The following is a 22,572-nucleotide window of genomic DNA, read 5'->3' as shown; positions in this document are numbered from 1 at the left end:
ACTAGACTTGGGCCAGATCCGAGCTCCAATTAAGATCCATAATTTTTCAATATAAAAATGATAAAAAATTATTATTTTACCAGGTATGGTTTATGTAGTCCTTATAAGATTATGGTATGGTGTCTTCAATGGTGAGTTTGATTATACCTGGGTTTGGACTCAGTACCATCATCTTAAATCTGGTTTGTTTGGTTTCACTTGAGTCCAAACCAAATACATCACCTAAGAGCAGCTAGTGCACGTCACCTTGTGTTGGGATGTTGCTAGTTTGAATCCCAATGGTATCATTGTATAACTGGTAGGGGTCTATCTAACCCCAGCTTGCCGTTCAAACAAAATAATTCAGACATGGCTTTGTTTGTGCAACTTTATTGTGAAAGGAGTTCTTGGCTCTCTCGAGATTTTCATAAATCTTGCAAGGTTTATGAAAAAGCATAAATACCGCAATTTAAATGCAATATTTACGTTTTAAACAGACATGAAAAAATCATGTATTTTTGTCTTTAAATAGTTTTTATTAATATTTTCTTATAAAAATATTTCTAATATTTTAATTTATTTTTATATTATTGAGATTTTGTAATATCGCGTATTTTTACACTTAGTCATTTTGAGACTTTTCAAAAATTTGGCTAAGTATAGAAGAAAAATCATTTGAACCTCGATATTAGACCAATGTTTTTGAGTCTGGGCTTGACCCAAGTCTCATTGACAAGGTCGAGATGAGCCAATTGAAGTGTGAGAAAAAGTTTTATTTTTGACCTTTAAATTCAAGCAAAATTCAAGATATTTTTAGGCAAAATTTAAAATTTAATATTCATGTTATATATCGTTGGATGTGTCTCGGAGCGTCGAGCACAACAATATGTTACTTTTCAGAATTCGAGTTTTGGTTGACCCAAAAATCACATTAAAAAAGAGAGCAGTTTATCAGTTTGGATCCGAATTTGGATTAGACTAGATCCAATGGATTTGATCCAAACTATTATGAATATGGACTCTATCCAAGACCCATAATAATTTGGATTTGGTCCAGTCCAAAATCTTTTTAGATTTTTTAAAATGGATTTGGATCTTGAATCCGAGTCTAGATCCAAATCTATGCTCAATAATTTTATAGCTTTAAATTCATTTAGGCGCTTTAAATTTGAGTTAATTAAGGTTAAAAGGCCTCCCTAGTTTGGCTATTTTTGAAATCTTTTAAATAATTATTAGTTATTTAATACTAAATAATTAATTAAATAATTAATAAATTATACTTAATTATATATATATTTTATGGTTGTTTGGAGTCCTTAAACATACCTAAGAAAACTAAGGAAAGTTAGAGAAGAGACTTTTAAAATTTAAAAACTTTAAAAAAGACAATTTTTAAAAGAGTTTTAGAAAATTTTGGAAAGTGAGAGAGAGTTTCGTTTAGAGATTAGCTGCAACCCTCTCTAGAAGAGCTGGATGGATAAGAGGGGGTGTCACCCTCCTTTTCTTTATAAATAACCTCAAACAAAGAGCAAAGAAAGAAAAGAGAAGAAAGAGAGAGGAAAGAAAGGAAGAGGAAAGAGAAATGAGAGGAAAAGGGAGGAAGAAGAGGAGGAGAAGAAGCCATTTTCTCCAAAACCACCTACATTTTTCACATCAATTCATATTTTTCTTTCAATTTACGAAAAAGTACAAGTCTCTTCTCTTGAAAGTAAGTGAGAAACTGAATATAGACGAGTTTCCATGCATGATTTTGATGAAAATTCATGAAAAAAATGGCAGATCTTTATGTCTACTTTAAATCACATGGAGGAGGATTTATGGACCCTCTTTCATGGATTTGTTTTTTTTATTTTTATTTCACCTCTTCAAAAATAATTTTTTGTGTATGTTTCTTTTTATGAAAAACAGAATTTCATTTCATGTTAAAACAACCTAATGAGTGCTTGTTTTATGTTAGACTTGATTCTCCATTGAATGAACCATTGGATGTGTTCTTGATCCTTTTTATCCTTTAAAAAAAAAAATTTCTGTACATAATTATTTTTATGCTAAAATAGAATTTATTTAATGATAAAAGAATGGTTCGTTAAGTGGTTTCAGTAGGATATTATCGATTTTCATGGATGACCTATGTTAGGGATTGTGTAGGGGCATGTAAATATGTGAGAAAACAATATTGAATACATGCATTAGCATGCTTAATTGACCATGAATCTGTGCATACGTGAGTGTATGTTTACCTAACCATGCATTTTGAAACATGAATTCATAAATCCTTGTATTTCTAATCTAAGAGCCTTATAACCATGCACACTTATGTAAAAAAGGTTTGTATATGTTTTGAAGGTAGATTTAGATATATATACATCTATGTGAAATTTAATTTTTAGTAGGCGTGTAGTCCTGGATGTGGCCTCTTTTAATACGTACATATTTGGTGAAATCGAGATTCTGGTCAGGCACCCTATTAAAAAAATTAGGATTTTATTGGGTTGCACCCTAGTTGGTTGGACAGACCTGGTAGTGCCTTGACAGGCCCAACTAAAATAGTCCAGTTGGCCTGGCATGGCTTGCTAGGCCTATCTAGCCAGATCCTTAAAAAAAATGGTTTGTTTGGGTTTTTAGCCAACTTAGTTGGTTGGACTGAACTGATATAGTTCAGTCGCAGCCAACCGGGTTTGGCTGGTCCCTGTTCAACAGGACACAGACCCAGCAATGTCGGTTGGGCCATGTTTAATATATATATATATATATATATATATATATATAAAATATTCAATCATATATGCAAATTTCTAGATTTGGTTCAGTGTATGTAATTTGGTTTCAATACATGCTAAGAGTGGAACTTTTCACATGATTTGGCTGGTTACGATATGCATACACAATATCTCATTCCAAGTATGTTTCTAGTGCAGGTGCATACATAATATGGATGTGTGCAGCTATGTGATTAAAATTCAGATTTTTGTTAGAACTTGGCTTATGTATGCAAAAGGGTGTAAGATTCTTATATTGGCACTTAAGTTTCCAAAAGTCACTCATGGAAATGGACTTAGTTAAGCATGCTAAAATAATGAGTTTTCCCTCATGCTTCATGCAAGTATTATATGCATAGTCTGCTCCTTGTGAACATGAATTGTGAAGACACACTATTTCGTGAACTTACTTGCATAAGTATTCACATGTTATGTGAAGTGAATTATAAATGAAGGCATGCATTTAACATGATTATGTGAACTCATGCGCAATCATTTGAATATTATTGTTTCATGCACGTGGATTAAATCGACATATATGAATGTGCATTTAGAAGTATATTGACATCATTGCATAGGTTGCATGCTGTTAAGATTTTTTTATATGAATGCATAGATGATCAAGATGGATCATCATAGGTTATGAAAGCCTTGAGCCGATGTGCTTCTTACTTTACTTGTTTATGCATTACAAAAATCTCATTTGATATTGTGATTCTAATTACACTGTTCTATTGATGCCACGGGTGGACCATGAAGAGCTTCACATGTGGATACGCAAACTTATTAATTTTGCATGGTGAATTACAAATAATGAAAATTGCTATTAATAACAAGATAAATAAAGAAAATAATGTAATTTACTTTTCCTTGATATTCCTTCTGCAAAAAAAATAATCTTGAGCTTAGCAGTTTGGGGACCGTGATGATACAAAAACTCTGTGTGCATTGTATGCGTTGTTGTACCTCTGAGCCCGATATTGAGGTTCTTCTTCTAGCCACAATTTTAGAGAGGTTTTGCCACTTTGCCTGGGAGTGGTGTGTAGACAGAACTGTTATTTTGGTATACCAAGAAAAGTGGCACTTGTGGGTAGGTGGTCTCTGGTGTCCCAACATTAGATGGGTGGTCTAATGTTCCGAAGGCTGTTTTGGTCGATGGCTAAGTTTGAAACCAAGTAATAAAATACAACTTATGTGCTAAGTTATCCTGAGAACCCTACTTGACCTCAAAAATTCTTACCCATTTGGTATATCCGCAGACAACTGTAATAAAAAAATGAACTTAAATTGTGTGCATCTTAATAAGAACACGCATATAGTAAAAGAACTTGATAAAAATAATAATTTATTCATGCATATGCACTGACATCATGCATTTTTCTGTTATACATTAGATCATGCATATTTATTTGTGTTCCTTACTTATGATGCATGATTGAATTTTATGATATTGCATCTTGTTGCATGATGAATGTTTTTACTGCTTATAAAATTATGAAAAGTGTTCTAGTAACATTCCTTTAAATTATTGCATGAATCCTATCTGTATTCTTTATACTTATTTGTTTTATTAGAGAGATTCATACACAGAATTTTTTAGATTCCGACATCCTACTTTTAGTGTTTTTCGCAGCCTCAGATGCCTAGTGAGGCGACTTGCTCATGAGAGGAGTTACGAGGGAACGACATGACTGCTTGACAAATTCTATGGATAGCGTGACTCTTTCTTTTTATTTTCTTTTATGCACTCTATATTCTTATTTAATTATCTCATGACTTTATCATTTCTTAATTAATATAATTGATTCAGTTTGAGTTTGGTTTGAAAAATGGGGTGTACGACCTCTTATGGTTTTGTGGATGTGAAATGGAATGGTAAAGGATCGGGCTCTGGAAAGATTTTCGCAATTGATTTAAAAAAAAGTTACACTTTTTCTTGGGTATGAGTTGGGGTCATTACAAATTTTGCTGAAAAAATGCAAGATTTATGATTTTTTTTTTAATTTCTTGCAAGTTTTTGAAAAATGAGATTTTGCTGAAAAAACGTTTGTCACTATGCTTGGCTCCATTCAAGCCATCCATTAGAGAGATTACATTGTCCATATTCACCAAAAAATGTGGGACCTGCAACCATGTCTATGGCGGTCCCACGCATCTCAGCCCCCCATCTGAAACAATGGTTTCACAAGCAGGAACAAAGATTTATTCAAAGATCCATGTATGCACTGTGCTCAGTACAAAAGGTGTTCGGGATGTAAACGGTTCAGATTCGGATCGAATGTAGTCAACACTATATCTGATTAATCGAATATTGGCTAAACAGATTCGGATTCATATTCAAAAGCAGATGGTGAAAATCTCGTACCAAATTCAGTTTTTTTTTTACATGTAATCAAATTCAGATATTTGTCGGATATTTGGTAGCAAAAAAATCAAAACCATATTTGCATCTAATTATAATCTGTTATGATTTTGGCTAAATGGGTCAGATTCGGTCAGATATTGGATAAAATCTAATCGGTTGACATCCCTAAAAGTTCTATGTATTTCTAAAATATAGCAAGAGCTTGGCTCAATTGGTCTAGAGTTTAAATCCTATTACTTCCAAATCTAAACAATGTATGCTATGTGCACGCGCCAGCTCAAACTCTGTTCGTTTAGCTCAACTTATCATGAACTTGCTCACGAAAATAAACCAAGCTTGAACACCTTATGTTCAGTTCATTGGGCTCATTTACAGCTCTACTGAAGTTTCTTAGAAATACCCACCCCTCCAGATCCAAGGGGGATGGTGTAGTGGGATGGGGTCAGACTGTTTGATGGGCAGCCTAGGTTCCAATCCCATGGGCATCACTCCCTGCATAAGCCGAAGCTTGGCAACTCTCTAGGATCGAGGGGGTAAGCCCTCGGAGTTTTACTCATACAGGATAACGACCTTACATACGGCAGGCTGAGCCAGCACGACTAGATTTCTGTGTCGGGGGCGGTTTCTCCGAGCGAAAACAGGTTTAAATTTGACAAAGCACAAAATGAGATACTTCACACAAGAAACTGAAAACATAGAGGTTTACAATGCCATCAGAGACTAGAATACTACTTCCTGTTCTGGTGCTTCCTTATTGGGCCACCTTCCCCACTGGATCAAAGGGAATTCCTTTTATTTTTTTCTGATGAAGATGAAAAAACATTCTCTTTTTACTTTTCTTTTTTTTTGGCTGAAGATGAAAGAGCATTCCCTTGATAATCATTTAGGACGTGTTTGACAAATCAGTTTCGCTCATACCCTATGTCATCTCTATCTTCATACCCCGCCTCAGGATTTCATTGATGCAAGTTGTTTTGATCTTCTCAAAAAACAAAACAGTTGTTTTGATCAAATCCATCTCTACAGATGTGATCTATATCATTCATTTAGTGAAGATCGGCATTTAAATAGTTGAATTCTGACTTGTGTGCATAATTTTTTAGCGATTCAAAAAATCAATGGTTGACAAAAATATGAAATTTTATAATTTAAAAAATCATAATTTTCATTGACACAGTACGATCCAAGGGTCTATTCTTATTAAATTGATAACACTGAATCTATCTGTAGGTCAGATTAGATTAACACAACTTGCATCATAAGATTTAAGAAGGATATGAAGATAAGGATGACATAGTGAATGAGTGGAACCGAACTGCATGTTTGATGAACTCTCGGATCTCAGATCCAAAGATCTGGTGGCAGGTGTTAACAAATGTGGTACAGGCCCACAAAAATCCAAGGTACCATACACAATGCTAAGCGTCTTCTATTATCATACCCTCTGAAGGACAAATGCAAAAACACTTAAAAAACTACCCAATTGGGCATGATATTCATCAAGAACATAATCGAAACCATGTCTTAACCAATGCAATTTTTTTCATCAAAATCAGACTCAAATCAGATGCATCAGGAACAAAACCACACAATGCACAGGAAGAAGAAATTAGGAAATCCGAGAGACCAAGAAAACAAGAACACACATCCAAACAGAAACTCAAGCACTGGATACAATTAATTAAAGGAATTAATGGACCAATTAACTTAATCAAATCAATCGATCGAATTATTAAAAAAAAAAAACAAGAAAATAAAAAAGTTAAGAAGTTATCCTCATCAAGCCTCTGTTTCCTAATTTCCGTGCAATGGTTGTTTGTCATTTTTGAACAAGATAGGAATAAATCCGTCAAGTCATAGGACATCCACATCCTTCCCAGCTAAGGATGGCAGTGGAACGGGGGACAACGGGGCTCCGACTCGCCCCGTTTGGACAGGGGATGGAGGGCATAAAACGGGGATGGAGCTGGGGATGAATGGTTAAAATCTATCTCATGGACTTATGCTTTTTCCCATCCCGCCCTGTCCCCGTCCTAATCCCCACCCCGTTCCGCCCTGTCCCCATCCTAATCCCCACCCCGTCCCGCCTCATTTCCAATCCTTTAAGGGATAACTATAGACTAAGGGAAAACGGAGCCCCGCCTCGCCCCCATTTGGACCAGGGGTGGAGGTTAAAATCCATTCCCTTGCGAAGATAGAAGCAGGGATGAAGGTTCGGATTTTAAAACGGAGCGGGGTGGAGACCTTGTCCCCCGCCCTCGCCCCGGTCCACTGCCATCCCTAATAGACCGGATCCGGGAACAAGGTTTTCACCTCTGCCCTTTCTCAAAATCCTGCCCTCCATCCCCGTTTCATGTCCTCAATCTCCGGTGTAAATAGAAGAGGTGGGGGGAGTGAAGACAAGAACGGAGCGGGGCAGGGAAAAGGTAAGTCCAACCCGGCATCCATCCTCGCATGGGTTTTGATTTTAACCTCCATCTCCGCATTATGTTCTCGATCTCCGGTTCAAACAGGGCGAGGCGGTGTGGGGGTGGAGCCCGTTTTCGCGCGGTCCACTGTCATACCTATTACGACTTACGACCTCATAAGACCAACGAACTCAGCGAGGACATTTCCATAATTTCACTCGACGTAAACCCTTCTACATCCCAAAACCCTGACACCACCGTAGAAAGAAAAAAGAGAAAATTTACTGAAATTTAAGGGAAAAAAATGGTGGAAAAGGGTTGTGGATCAATGGCGATCACAGTGTCATGGTTGCAGAAGCACCATGACTCGTTTGTGAAGGCAACCATGCACCCCTTTATCCTCAGCATCAAGCAAGGCACCATAAACCCCTCCTCCTTCAAGATTTGGCTTGTATGTCAAAAAGAAACCCTAACCCTAATTTTGTGTTCATCTCCTTATTTGTCCTCTAGACCAAAACCCTAATTTTAGTTTTTTTGACTTTGTCATCTCAATTTCAAGCCTTAATTCTATCTTCAGTTTCAATTTCATGATGATGGTCATCTTTTTCTTAACATTGGTCATTTGCATTTGACCCTAACCTTACATTTTCTTTTGCAATTTTTGGCTGTTTATCTATCTTCTAGTCCTAATCCTGCCTTTGGATGCAGTTTCTTCTTGATGGTCATCTTGTTTATGGTTATTCTCCCTGTCAGTGGTTGCTTAAACCTAAGTCTTAGCCTTGATTCTCAATTTCAGGCTTAATTATGTATTTAGTTTAATTTCTTGATGATGGTCATCTTCTTCTGAACATTTGTCATTTGTGTTTGACCCTAACCCTAATTTTGCTTCTCATTTTGGGCTGTCTGTCTATGTTTAGCCCTAATCCTACCCTTGAATGCAATTTCCTGATAGTGGTCTTCCTGTTTATGTTTAATTTGCTTAAACGTCTGTCTGGGTCTTGATTCTATCTTCAGTTTCAATCTCTTGATAATGTCATCTTCTTTTTTGACATTGGTCATTTGTGCTTGGCGCTAACCCTATTTTTTTTCTTCAAAATTTTGGCTGTTTCTCTATCTTCTAGCCCTAAATCCCACCTTTTGATGCAATTTCTTGATAATGATCATCTTGTATGCTTATTCTCCTTGTTACCGGTTTTGCTTAAACCTCGGTCTTAGCTTTGATTCTTGATGGGTGGTACCGTGCAGGCACAGGACTACATTTTTGTTAGGGAATTCGTGCCTTTTGTAGCCAGTGTGCTTCTGAAAGCATGCAATGGTGGGAATGGTTCTGACATAGAGATCATACTGGGGGGTTTGGCCTCCCTCCATGATGAGATTTCGTGGTTTAAGAAGGAAGCGTCGAAATGGGATGTGCCAATCTCCGGGGTTGTTCCTCAAGAGCCAAACCGAGAGTATTGCAGGTATTTCACCTCTAATTACTTGAAATGTAGCACATCAAAATTTGCTTTCAGTGGCAACATCTGTATGCGCAAATGATAATGCTTGCTGTGCAAAGGAGGCAGTTTCTTTGCAGGTAGAGAAGGAGATACAGTATGGTTGAAATTACTTAGACTGGTTCGTTATATCTTGACATCTTTCATCTCCTTCTGTATGGTATATGTTTTTTTATGACAGGAACGAGAATCGGGTCACTTAATGGCCTGCTCCCCTGCAAGGTAAACCCCGGGTGGGGTCACCTACACCCAAGCTCATACGGAGTCCACCAGTTAAAGGCACTCGGACAGCCGGTGGGAGTCGAACCTGGGACGAGGCACTTTGTTAGTTTGATGGTATTAGGTGTCTCGTAATATGATTGACAATGCCAAGATGTAAACGATCTTTCAGGCTAATTCATCTCTCTGTAACATATACATGTAAAACCGAGGATGTGCATTGCTCTTACAGTCCTATAACTTCATTGAATTCTAGTTAGAATGATGCCACCTTTGACATTCACCTAGCGATTGGTTGCCACCATTTGCTGCATCTTCTACCTCTACTTCCATGTGGTCATCCAATTAGCCTTCATCATCACATCTTCTGGTCCATCTTGAGAACACCAAAATTGGCATCAAAAGGAAAGCTCTTTGTTGTATGTAGAAAATAATTGAAATTTCATGTTTATTAGGAATCTGTTTAAGCCTTATGTTGGTATCCACTAGGCTGATTCAGCATTTGGTCTTATCATGTGTATTGCTTATAGAGCAATAGTTTTTATTAGAATCCCTATATTGCAACTTTCAGTAAGAATTCAATAAAGCTTAGCATAATTTGTTGATTTAGCATTTCTTAATGATCTTTCATGTTTAGGAAAATCTGTTTGAGCAATTAAATAAGTTGATTTGTCATTTGGTTTCACAGTGTGTATTGCTGATAGAACAACAATTCTTATTAAGAAATCTTACATTCTGACGTTCAACAAGAGGTTTAGGGTTTAGAGTCTTAGACACAAGAAGTGCAGTTCATTGTCTTCCTGGTGCACTATGCATTGACGTTAATGAAGCTGAACCAACTAACTTCCTTTTGTGTTTTTTTTTTTGTGAATGTCTGTGTTATTAGATCCCATACCTGTGTTAGCAAATGAGCGCTTCATGTTTAATCCTTGCACTCATTAGCGTCGACTTCCAACTTCCTTCTGTTGTTGTGCAGTAAAATAGGGAGATTGTCTGAACGACTCTTCATTGCTGACCCATAAAGACCATAAATCTCAAAGTGTTACAAGCTAATCTTTCCTGCCTTTTTGTAAATAAAAACAAAAAGACTTCATTCTATTAGGGCCATTTTTCCAGGTAGGCTATTCTTGATTTATCTGCATATTGGAACCATAACATCACAAAAGCCTATTGGCATTTTTGTTTATGCTTTCATTTAGAAAGGTGTAGGTGTTTCTATTAGAAAATCAAGATATATAGATATATATAGCGTAACAGTCTTATCTCCTAACCATCTTAAACAGTTTCAAAAAGCATAGTTTTAGGTGTTTGCTTAATCTGTATAAATGTATTCTATATAGCTTAGTTAGAAAACATGCATTCGATGCGGTATTTTTCAGGTTCAGATGTGTTTCTTTGAGTGATTAAAAATCAACAGCCCATATTCCACTAAAACTTGATAACTAAAAGTCAAATTTTTAGTTAAACTGATTCCATCCAAAATGTAGTTTTTGGTAGATAATCAATGAAAACACATCTAGACGTTCATATGAATCATAAGGGACCTTCAACTATGTTTTTTCTGAAGTGGTTAGGATGGTTAAGAGATAAGACTGGTTAGTCTCTCTCTCTCTCATGTTAGTGCCTTAGTTTGATTTATCTGCATGAACAGGAGTGCATTTAATTTGCCGGCTTTTCACTGACGATGTTTACTTCCTGTTTTGTTGTTAGATTTTTAGAAAGATTAATGCATTCTGAGGTTGATTATGCCATAAGTATTACGGCATTTTGGGCCATTGAGATGGTGTATCAAGCAAGTTTTGAACTGTGCCTGGGACCTGATTCAAAGACTCCAGCTGAGTTACTTGAAACATGTCATCGGTGGGGGAACAGCAACTTCAAGCAGTATTGCAGTTGCCTTCAATCTATCACTGATCAGTGTCTAGTGAAGGCAGAGGATGACGTTTTGAGGAAAGCTGAGGAAGCATTTGTCAGGGTTCTTCATAATGAAGTTGGGTTTTGGAACATGAGCTATGTTGATGCTCAAACATCTTGATGATGATAATAATGATGATGTCAATGAAGTCATCTATGCTGGTTTTGTTTCTATGATCATTACTTATATTTCTTATGGGGTTTATATTTGGTACTAATGAAGGTATAAAATCATTGAACTGCAAACTATGTCACATGGATACGGCTGAGGATACAGCCATTTTTATGAAGTTTCCAGTATGTATATAAAAGGGTACAGAATGGCTGTCAAAATGGAGTACTGTGAGATGGGCTGGAAATCGTAGGTTCAAGTTGTATAGACTTAATCTGACCACATACACATGTTCAGCATGGTTTGTTTGCTAAGGATGAAACTTTGGTTTATGTTTTTTTGTTTCAATTTAGTTCATCTCTGTCTAATGGTTTGTTATTGCTGAAATATTATTATAGGTATGTTATGTTATTTGTAGTTTATATGATATTTTAAAGGAAAATGTTTTAGTCAGATCCCATTTTAGTTAGGTTCCAAGTTAGGTCTGGGCAAAAAACATGGCTGTAGGTGTTTTTTGTGGAATCTGAACCTGTAGATGTTTGTATAATTGTTTATTTACCAAAGAACATGTTATGGATCGGATCAATTTACCAAAAAAATTAGAATCTTCTATCATCAAACTTTAGCACAATATGAGCCATTGATTTTTCACCCCTCTAAAAAAATACGTGCATGAAAAATGCCTAATTGAATGCATGTTAACTACTAAAGTAAACTATGATAAGCACATATCGGTTTAGATCAAGCAAAAATCACCTGCAGCCACTTATTTTGCTGGGGCCTAACTTGCGGCCTAAAGAAAATGGGACCTGACTAGAACATTCCCTTATTTTAAATGGAGAAAAAAAAAAACTAGTTCATTCTAATGTTGTATTAGTGGGGGTTCACATTTTCTCTCATGTAATACAAAGCTCATAATTGTGTGAAAAAAGTTGCATGTTTTTTCTTTTTCCTTTCTAGCTGGTGATAAAACCTTTTTAGCCAGTCATCTTTTTGCTTTCAGATTTCTTGGCAGTAAAACCTGATTCACCTTTTCTCTCTTGAAATGCAAAGCTCATAATTGTGTAAAGAAATTACACGTTTTTCTTTTTTGTTTCTAGGTGGTGAAATAATCTTTTGAGCCCAGTCATCTTTTTGCTTTCGGACTTCTTGGCAATAAAAACTAGTTTGTCTGTTCGACTAGCAATGGTTTTGAAATGTTTTCTTTGGAATATGTTTTCCTGGAAATTGTATGTGTGCTTGGCAATCCAAACCTATCTAAACCTTTTTTTTCTTTTGTTTTTAATAATTGGACGTAGTCTGCTCCAAGCGGATTTGGATCAAATATATAAGAACCATGGGGGTTTCCAGAAATGCATGGGAATTAGGCGTGTCAACGGGTTGGGTTTACCCAGACCCAACCCGTAATGAATCCGACTATAGTTTGTGAAAATTTATACCAGACCCGGGCTAAACCCAAGTTCCGATTAAGACCCACAAATTTTCAATGTAGAAATGATAAAAAAATATTGTTTTATGGGTATGACACGGGCCTGGTTCATGTAGTTCTTATCAGGTCCGGGTATGGTTTCTCTTATGGTGGGTCTGATTAGACCTGGGTCTGGACCTGTTATCATACCCAAAAATAGGGCTCAAGTCTAGTTCCACCTGGGTCCAAACCAAACCTGACCGGTTGACCCCTAATGGGGACCATGCATTTTTGCAGGCCCCACTGCAGGAACTTAAACAAGGGTTTTCATTTCCTTGCGAAAAGGGAGCCCTGTTTTCAATGGGGGCCACCCCCTTTCTGTGGAATCCTTTTCCGTGGAGAGGTGGTCCGATTCCTTTTCAGCAGAAGACTCGGTAGAAGAGGTGCCGCGGATTCTTCCTCAAGATGCAAACGCACCCTACGTATTAGCTCCTTTGTCCACTAGGAAGATACTTTGGTTTTGTTGCAATAATATTGCACACACGTCTTAATTTGAACATTATCTCTGGGTGCTCTAGTTTCTTTAACCGAAGCTGTTTCTTTTCACTCTTCATCGATTTCTTGCCCTGTAATATAATCATCAGTAATTTCTATCATATATATATAAATATATATATTTATATGGTGAAACCACCCTCAGGATGAGAGACCTAGCCTTGTTGGCTTTGCCTGATGTACTGTCATTGTCCTGACAGCATAAAACTTTGTGGGCATACCCCTTTCTCCCAGGGAGTCGCCACGCTTGGGCTTCCATAAGGGGTGACGCCCATGGAATTTGAACTTAGACCACCTGCCTAGCAGCCTAGGTCCTATCCCACTATGCCAAACACCTTTGGGGACTGTCGAATGATAGCTTGATGTTTAAGTTGCACTATCATAACCAGAGGGGTCTTGGATTGGATTCTCACGGGGTTACCCACTGTTTGTCTATCGAAAAAAAGAACAGTAGGGGTGTCAATGGGTTGGGTTTGACATGGACCCGACCAATACCAAACCCTATAGGGTCAGGGTTTGATGATAAAGAAGACGGTTCGATTAGAATCCAGGTGGGACCCAGAAGATTCGATTAGTACACGCAGTCGGGTATGGTTTATGAAATTTCATATCAGACACAGTTCTGACCCGAGTTCCGATTAAAATCCATGACTTGTCAATGTAAAAGGGATAAAAATATTATTTATAGGGTATGGACTAGGTCTGGTTCATGTAATCCTTGTAGGACCCGGGTATGGTTTTTCTTATGGTGGACTTGATCAGACCCGGGTCCAAACCTCAAAGTCAGATCTGGGTTTGGACCCACATGGGTCCAAACCAGATCCGACCCATTGACACCCCTGAAAAACACTAGTAGCAGTATTATGGAAAAGTGTTAAAATCATAATAAAGGATTGATAATTTTAATTAATCGTGAGGAGGATCCAATTTAAGCATGCAAGCTTGTTTTCAAGCTCTGCTGCCTTGTAACTCAACAACTTGGCTCTCCCCAGCTACTTCTTGGCGTGGAATTTTCGTTAATTAAAACATTTTTTTTTAAATAAGATACAGTGACAGGGATTTTTTTAATATTTTAATCAATAAAAAACTATTTTTGATGTTTTAATATATGAAAAAATATTTTTCTCAAATATCATTAAAAAGTAATAAAATAATATTTTAAAAATATTAAATTAGATGTGTTGGCTGTGTCTGATTCGTGTCACCCATGATACCCCCCCTCCCCCACCCCCGCAAAATAAAAAATAAAAAATAAAAAATAAAAAAATTTAATGTCATTGTGACATAGCTTCTAGGCCATCACATAGAGATGTATTAATTTAGAAAAAATGTCGTAATAAATTTTCATCTTTTTAAATCTTCAGAAAATATTGGTATATATAAAATATAAAAAATATGTATTCATAAGGACAATAATAAAAATTATTACAAACTTTTTTATCGTATGAATATGGGGATAAAAATGTGTTGTTTTTCAAAATAAGCGACATTTGGACTAGGGATGGCAGTGGACCGGCGGACAACGGGGTTCCGCCCCGCCCCGTTTGGATCGGGTATGAAGGGCATGAAATGGGGATGGAGGCGGGGATGAAGGTTAAAATCTATCTCCGTGCCGGGATGGACTTACGCTTTTTCCCGCCTCGCGCCATCCCCGCCCCGTCCCCAATCCTTTAAGGGATGACTATAGACTAAGGGGAAACAGGGCTCCGCCCTGCCTCGCCCCCCTTTGGACTGGGGATGGAGGACATGAAATGGGGGGGGATGGAGGCAGGGATGAAGGTTTGAATTTTGAAATGGGGCGGGGGTGGAGACTTTGTCCCCCACCCCCGTCCACTGCCATCCCTAATTTGGACTTTTTCTTTCTTTCTTTTGAAAAACGTTTCAGCCTTTGAAAAGGTCATGATATTTTGGAAAATGCCACTGATATTTGTGACATAGATCCAGACCACTTGATGCAAACCGACTAATCCAAGGATGTGACTATGGAGAGATTCATTGTAGGATTTGTGGCTTGAGTCAGAAGAAGAAATCGACTTGGATTCTAACATCTTTAGCCAATTGCCACCTGCTCTTGTCCATGATAGTTCTTTTATTACAACAGAAAGCCAATACAAAAGACTATGACAATAGATATTTTAAAGTATATATGAAAAAAGAAAAAAAAGAAGAAAAAGAAGAAAAACCAATCAATCTAATCCTCAATTCATGAATATCCTCTCTCTCTCTCTCTCTCTCATATATACATTTCATGTTTTCTAAATATCAATCACACATATCCTTGCATAAGCCTTAGCTTGGCGACTTTCTATGGTCGAGGGATAAGCTCTCGGAGTTTTATGCTGACAGAGACAGTACAAGGCTGAACCAGCGCGGCTAGGTCTATGCTCCTGGAGCAGTTTCTCCAAGCAAAAATATCAGTCACACATCCTTCACCAAATTGCAGAAAGACTGGGCCACCAATAGACAAATCTAGTTATAAGTACACGTGGCAACATATCGTTTGGCAACAACTGATAAGAATTGTGCGTCTCAAAGAGAGTGCGCCCATTCCCATATCCTTTTTATTGTCTCCTACCTATGCCATCTTGGCATGCTAACTCCATACCAATTTTAGCACAAACAGAAGAGAGGAAGAGAAGGAAGAGGAAGAGGCAAAGGAGCATCAATGGCAGCTACCATAACAAGTGTTGCTCTCCCCAACAACAGGCTAGCAGTGTCAAAGGCAGACCCTCTGAGGATTCACAACCTGCAGAACCCATGTGTGAATTTTCCACTGAGGATGCAAGTGAGAAGGTTGGCCTTGCGTGTGAAGGCCACACCATCTCCCCAGAGCATATCTGATGCAGTGAATGAGAGCATCAAGCAAGCACAGGAGACATGTGCAGGTGATCCGGCGAGCGGTGAGTGTGTCGCTGCCTGGGACGAGGTGGAGGAACTCAGTGCAGCTGCAAGTGATGTGCGTCTCAAGCAGAAGGAGATCGCCGCGGACCCGTTGGAAGCTTTCTGCAAGGACAACCCTGAGACTGAAGAGTGCCGAACATATGAGGATTGAAAAGGTTGGGGTTGTAGTAAGGCCTTGGGCGTGTGATGCAGTCTCCAGATGAAAAATGATAATTTTTTTTCTAGTTTCCTTTTATTTTTGCTTTCTACACTCATGGAATTACCAGTGTCTATCAATAAATTCATGATGCACAAGATATTAGCAAGTACAACCAATTTGAAATTCTCCTTTATGTACCATATGTCCCATGGGTTTATGTACCATATGTTCAACATATTAAAAGACACTTCTCTAAATCAACAGTTCAAGACAAGCCTCTCTCTCTCTTTCTCAAGTATCAATTACCTTGAATTACCACTGACAAGCTTTGGTTAAGCTTTCATTTTTGGTCCATCTGCATAGATGATGGCTCAAGGCATGACCAGTTTTCCCCTTCTTCCTATCGCCTATATGAGACACCAAGGCCTGACTTAAAATATCCATTTATAGTATTTACCGTGCAAGGTGAGTAGTAGGATTTGCTATCAGAGATAATTCATGCTGATTCCATGTTGCTGGATGCTTCTCTAAATCAGGACAAGTAACTGATGGAGAATAATACTCATTCTGGATATATATCTTGGACCAGATCCTATCTTATTATCAGGTTATCATTGAATGTAATGCCCCGAAATTTTTAACAAAAAATTTTGAAGATTTTTTTTTTCAACAGCGGAAACAAGAAATAAAATAAGGTTAAGCATTTCGAGACATTACGGTGGAAAGAAACCCAAGACATTTATTTCATTTCAATATTAATGAAAATCATCAGAGTTTTAAATGATATGAACGGTTAAAATTTACAATAAACTCAAGTGATTCCTGGAACAATAAATCCAAAAATCTCGATCCGATGCCTCATCCTGCAGCCGCTCATAAACCCTATTCTTTACCTGAAAATAGTAAATTGATTGGAATTAGACTACCACGTCTAAGTAAGAATTACTGTAAATTTGGCAAATATACTAAGTAACAAGTATGCAAGGGATTTGTTTAATTACGGACAATAAAACATAGCATGAGAATATGAACATTATTAAACTACTGCACATTGTTAATTTAAGTTTCTAGCTAGAATATATGAACACTACCAAGACCAAATCAACCATTTCAGGAGTACAGAATTCATTTCAAGATGAGGTAATATCATTGGAAGCATTTAAATATAACATAGCCACTGATTCCATTGAATGCTTAAAAGTGAAACAGACAATGCAACAACTATAACAAACATATACATAAGCAAGTAAAGCGGATTATGCAACAGTAGCAACATGCATAACAGTCACGTAACAACCATAATGTGAATTCAATTATCTCATATCTACACCTTTCAGTATTTCATTTCATCACAAGCTCAGAACATGCTGGAAGAATATAAACATGTCTCCCTAGAACTCCACTCACTGTGATACCTAGAATGTTCTAATTGATGTTTATCTTTTCTTATCCCGCGGGTACACACGGGCCGAGGCAACCATCACAGAAGAGAGCGTTCGGGGGTATATTATTCAAAGTTATTTTATTAACTCGAACATTCTAAGTGTGATTGAAATCCCAAGGGAGCGGCCAGTGACCGAGAGAAACTCCCAAAGGCCAAAACCAAAACAGGATGCATCATTAACTTCTGTAGAAGAACAAAGAGCTACCACCTAGGACATATTGGTAGTCCGGGTCCCCCAACTCCGAGGATTGGGGATCAACGAGTCACTTTAGCTCGAAACAAAGAAACATGTCCCCGGAGTTTTGTACCACCTACCCTCTCCAAGGTAAGCCCGAATCTGAGTGGTTTAATCTTTTCATTTAATTATTTTCCAGAAGTACAGGGCATTTCCCCAACTTCCTTCTACTACCTTAGCAGTAGATCCCAACCTTAGTCATTTTACCAAGGTGAATAAACCAACCAAATCTTTTTTTTTTTCATATTGATTGCTTAAACCCACTCAAAGTGCTCCGGTGCCTTTAAACCAGTCAAGCACAAATGCCCCGGTGCCTTTAAACCAGTCGGGCAACAAGAATTAAATTTAAGTTTCTTATCAGTATTATGATCATTATTCTAAATGCTTTGGTACTTTTAAACCAATCGGACACAAATGCCCGGTATCTTTCAACCAATCAGGCTCACAGAAATTAACCTTTAATTTTCTCACCAATGTTGTTGACATTGAGTACACGCTCATTAACCCAAAATACCTGCATCAGGTACCCAATCCATATTGCCCAATTAGGCAAGATTCCCAAACTCCCTATCATTCAATTTGAATTCTCAGTGGACAAGGGAAAACAATTCACATAACTTGACTGCATGCAACAAACAATTTCAATAATTGATATTTCATTAATATGTTTCATAGCTCTTCTACAGAAAGCAGTCAAACTCAGACATTTCCAGGTTTGAATGTCAGCAGCTTACATGACATAATTTCATATATAAACAAATTGCACATACGCCCATTTCTAAATCAAGTTACAATTCCTTCTATCACTAAAGCGAAAAACCTAGTGTTTCACAAATATGTAGCATCACATATTTCCCACTACAATCAGGATGTCATATACATGTTCCTAATGACAATAAAGATTAAAACACACTTTGTTCTCCTCTTTTTTTTTTCAAAGTAACTAGCACGTAATAGTAGTTGATTTACTTAGGGAATATGCATTGCATAAATCAGACACACAGTTTCAGAGATTTAGTAATGACCCTATATGACAACGTTTCAAAAAATATGTGGGTTCTTTCATGTACACACCAATATACTTCTGCGTACGTGCCGCAATATGTGCAGTAAGAGTGATGTCGCGTAATGAGTGTGTGGGTACTGTGAAAATGCGCAGAAACTTTAAACGCGAAGTGCATATCCATTTGGTTGTGTACATAAAGTTATAGCCAAAGCTCAATGTACTCACCACTTACAACACATATACCGTTCAGGTTATATAGCAATGGGCAATCTCCATTATAACTACCCAGATATATATGTAGATATTGTCCTGCATATGGATAGGCATATACTTGTACATCCTAATAGGTTGACAGGTGTGTACAGGTTATTGTTCTAACAAAGCTAAAAAGAATTATCTATCAATCAATCAGTATGTGCATGCTTCTATTCTAAACCATGCAGTAATCTGGGCATAAAAATTTTAGAATATGCAGTTATCTGTGCCTGAGAAAAGTCAGGACATACAAAACACCTGGACCTGTAGGCTCCAGTGCAGTGGCATGTTCAGTAAAATATGTCACTAGTTGAGTGGTTACTAACAAAAATAAAATCAAGTCAGCTACAGGAGATTCAAACGCTCATTGGCTGTCTTCAGAATCGAGTTATTGAAAAAGAATGCAGAGCATACAAGCATGCTAACCTGTGCCACTAATTATTCATAACTCAACTATGTATGTATAGTAACAATTAGAGTTCTCAACATGGAATTAGTATATGTATGTCCTGTACATGCTTATACACTGACTGGACAGTTTCGCAAGAAACAAAAATAATTTTGTCTTTCGGTCTTAGCCCCACAGTTCTGATTAAGTGCATACATCATCGATTATAAATTAGTTAACGAACTTACCAAACATTGTTTTATTTCCAATCACAACACATATTCTCAAAAACATACAATCATGTTTTTCTTTTAGCAGGGAATAATTAGTAACAGTTCAATGTTTGTTATCCCTTGATAAAGCAAGATTTTCAGAACCTAAAAAGGAAAAACGAAAGTCATCAAACACAATCCACCTATTAAGGTCACATAACACTGTAGCTAAAACTAATACTTTCAGAAGTTAGCAATACTGGAAAATTAACATTTTATGAAGCCACACTCTTACACGCATATACTTGAATTAAATTACTCACATAACTGATTGAACAAAGGCCTCTTGTATTGAATTAAAAGAAACACTAATTAGACTTTTACAGCAAGTATTACCCATTGATTACACAACATCCTATACAGATGACATAGTTGAATAAAAGAAATGGGCCTGAATCTTCATTGAGCAACCCAAAAAAACCAAATACTTCCTAGTCACTTGAACATATTAAGATGAATCCAACCTGGATGATAGTTAAACATGATCTTATGCAACAATCGTGTATGAGTGCGCACAGATAAACTGGGACAATAGAAAATCCTATATGGATTTTTGGTAGCTTAAACCCCAAATCCCCTTTCCTTTTTTATTAGGGTTTCACGGCAACCCAAAAACCCCAATTTTTTTCGAGTTGGGAGTTACGGAAAATCCAAAGGATGCTTGAAACTTAGTAAATATACGTAATCACAATAAAACCTACTTCTTTCCAGCGTGATGGCGGTTGATGCTACGAGAGGGGGGTTTCGCCGGCGTTCACAGCTCCACTACCGAGCACGATCGAGAGGAATAGGGAGACGAGAGGAGAGGCAGGTTCGGCTATCGTGCAAGGTCGCCGACAGCATTAACCGGCGTCGGCGATGGTCGAGGTTGCTGCACGCAGGTAGACAGAGAGAAAAGAAAAAAATTAGGGAGGTAGAGAGTGCAGGAGAAGGAAGACTGAGAGAGAGGGTTCGGCTAAATGGGAGAGGAAGAGCGCAGGGGGAGATGCAGAGGGTGTCGGCTGCCCCTGCTGGCGCGTGCAAAAAAGAGAGGGAGATGGGAGGAAGAGACTCAGGAGGGGGATTTTGTAGGATGGTGGCCCCCAAAACGGAAGGAGGAGGTTACCTCCTTCACTCCTCTCGGCTGCGCATCCACGTTCCCTAGCCACCCCTCACGACGAGTTAGGGTTCAAAAATGAACCCTAACACTTGATTTATCGGGTAGGGGCCCTTACTTAACGCACGGTAAGGTGCGGGGCGCGGATCAACCGGATCCATGACCCGCGTTCTTGCCCCGATTTGAATATGCGGCCCATCGATGGTTTGGGTCCGATATTTGGACCCATACGGATCCATATATTTTTATTTATACTTAGTATTATTATTATTATCTTATGTGTATATATATATATATATATATATATATATATATATATATATATATATATATATTACACTTCAATTGGGTACGGTTTCGGTTTGGCCACCACCGAGACCCGCGACCCAAATCTTTTAATGAAACCCCCTAGTTGGGCAATTTGGATCCGTCTAAGGATTCAAAATGTTACAAGCTTTAAAATACCATATTCTTAATACATTTGGTTTATTCTTCGATACAATCTTGTGGGTCTTTCATAGGTTAATATAGATCCATTTACGTTATCCAAAAATTAACATAAATTAATATGGATCCAAGATCCATTGTGCTTCGTCAATCCTTTTAATAAATTCGGATCCAAAAATCCGAAGTTTTTATCATACTTTGATTTAGAACTACAGATCCAAATGAATTATTATGGATCCAGCTAAATGTACATTGATCTTTATGATTTCAATTCAGATTAATATTTGAAGTTCTGATATCGAAGATCCAAATGCAATATGGTGGATCCGGACATCGCCTTAAGATATACCAATTCCCACTAAAGTGTTATAGAAATTGTCTCATTAAAATCCGATTTACTTCAAGGATCCAAATAGGTTATCTAAGATCCAATTACGAATAAATAATTAAAACCATAAAATATTCGTGTATTACCTTAATGACTTAAAGTCTACATTTATTTATCTGATAAAAATCATGGTTATTACATTGAATCCTGTAGGCTGAACATCATTAGGTCCATCAAGGATACTCTTCAAGGCAAGTAAGAGCCCGGATTCACTTTCCTCTCCTGCAAAAGCTCCTTTTTTTTAAGAAAAAAATGTCATTAATTCATTGCAGATAAGATAGGAACAATTACATGAAGGAGGAAGCCATGGGATTTCAAGCGCATGTGGTAGATCTGAGCCCCACCAACCAAAGTAACCCTACAGAGCAAATGTGGTCTAGCCAACTACCATAGTTCATACAGGAAATCTCAGCTGCTGCTCCCTACCTTTCATGTGATTTGAAGGTTCACTTGAAAGAAAAGATCCAGTGGTTGATACTTCTTTTCTGGTACTAACCATCTCAGTAAGCATCCACATCTAAAAATGATTAAGATTGGTTGAGATCTCTCGCACAACAACCGGTTAACAAACATTAATCTATGCTTAGTAAACTGAACAAAATGTTTAATAAGCCTAACCAATTCAGCAGAGATTTCTCCTGCAGTCTGGACAGCAAAGCTCAACCAGTTTTTACCTGAGTAACTGAATGTTGCTTGAGATCCCTCGCACAACAACCAGTTAACAAACATTAATCTATGCTGAGTAAACTGAACAAAATGTTCAACCAGCCTAACCAATTAGGCAGAGAT

General features: G+C 37.5%; 1 protein-coding gene and 1 pseudogene across 2 annotated transcripts; both read left to right on the top strand.

The window, feature by feature from the left end:
• Positions 1–7,802: 7,802 nt before the first annotated feature.
• Positions 7,803–11,581, top strand: LOC149844137 (heme oxygenase-like, multi-helical). Its single transcript, XM_090000336.1, has 3 exons — positions 7,803–7,962; positions 8,757–8,971; positions 10,934–11,581. The coding sequence occupies exons 1-3, from the start codon at positions 7,816–7,818 to the stop codon at positions 11,256–11,258; spliced, it is 687 nt and encodes a 228-aa protein (XP_089856462.1). The 5' UTR covers positions 7,803–7,815; the 3' UTR covers positions 11,259–11,581.
• Positions 11,582–15,790: 4,209 nt separating this feature from the next.
• LOC149844136 (calvin cycle protein CP12-2, chloroplastic pseudogene) lies at positions 15,791–16,509 on the top strand (annotated as a pseudogene). The gene has a single exon (XR_016430958.1). The product of XR_016430958.1 is annotated as a calvin cycle protein CP12-2, chloroplastic pseudogene (transcript).
• Positions 16,510–22,572: the final 6,063 nt, after the last annotated feature.

The sequence above is a fragment of the Nuphar pumila genome, chromosome 3 (genome assembly GCF_984573655.1).
Source record: "Nuphar pumila chromosome 3, dmNupPumi1.hap1.1, whole genome shotgun sequence".
Classification (NCBI taxonomy): Eukaryota; Viridiplantae; Streptophyta; class Magnoliopsida; order Nymphaeales; family Nymphaeaceae; genus Nuphar; species Nuphar pumila.
The sequence above is the reverse complement of the archived record's forward strand: the minus strand, read 5'-3'. Positions and strand labels throughout refer to the sequence as shown.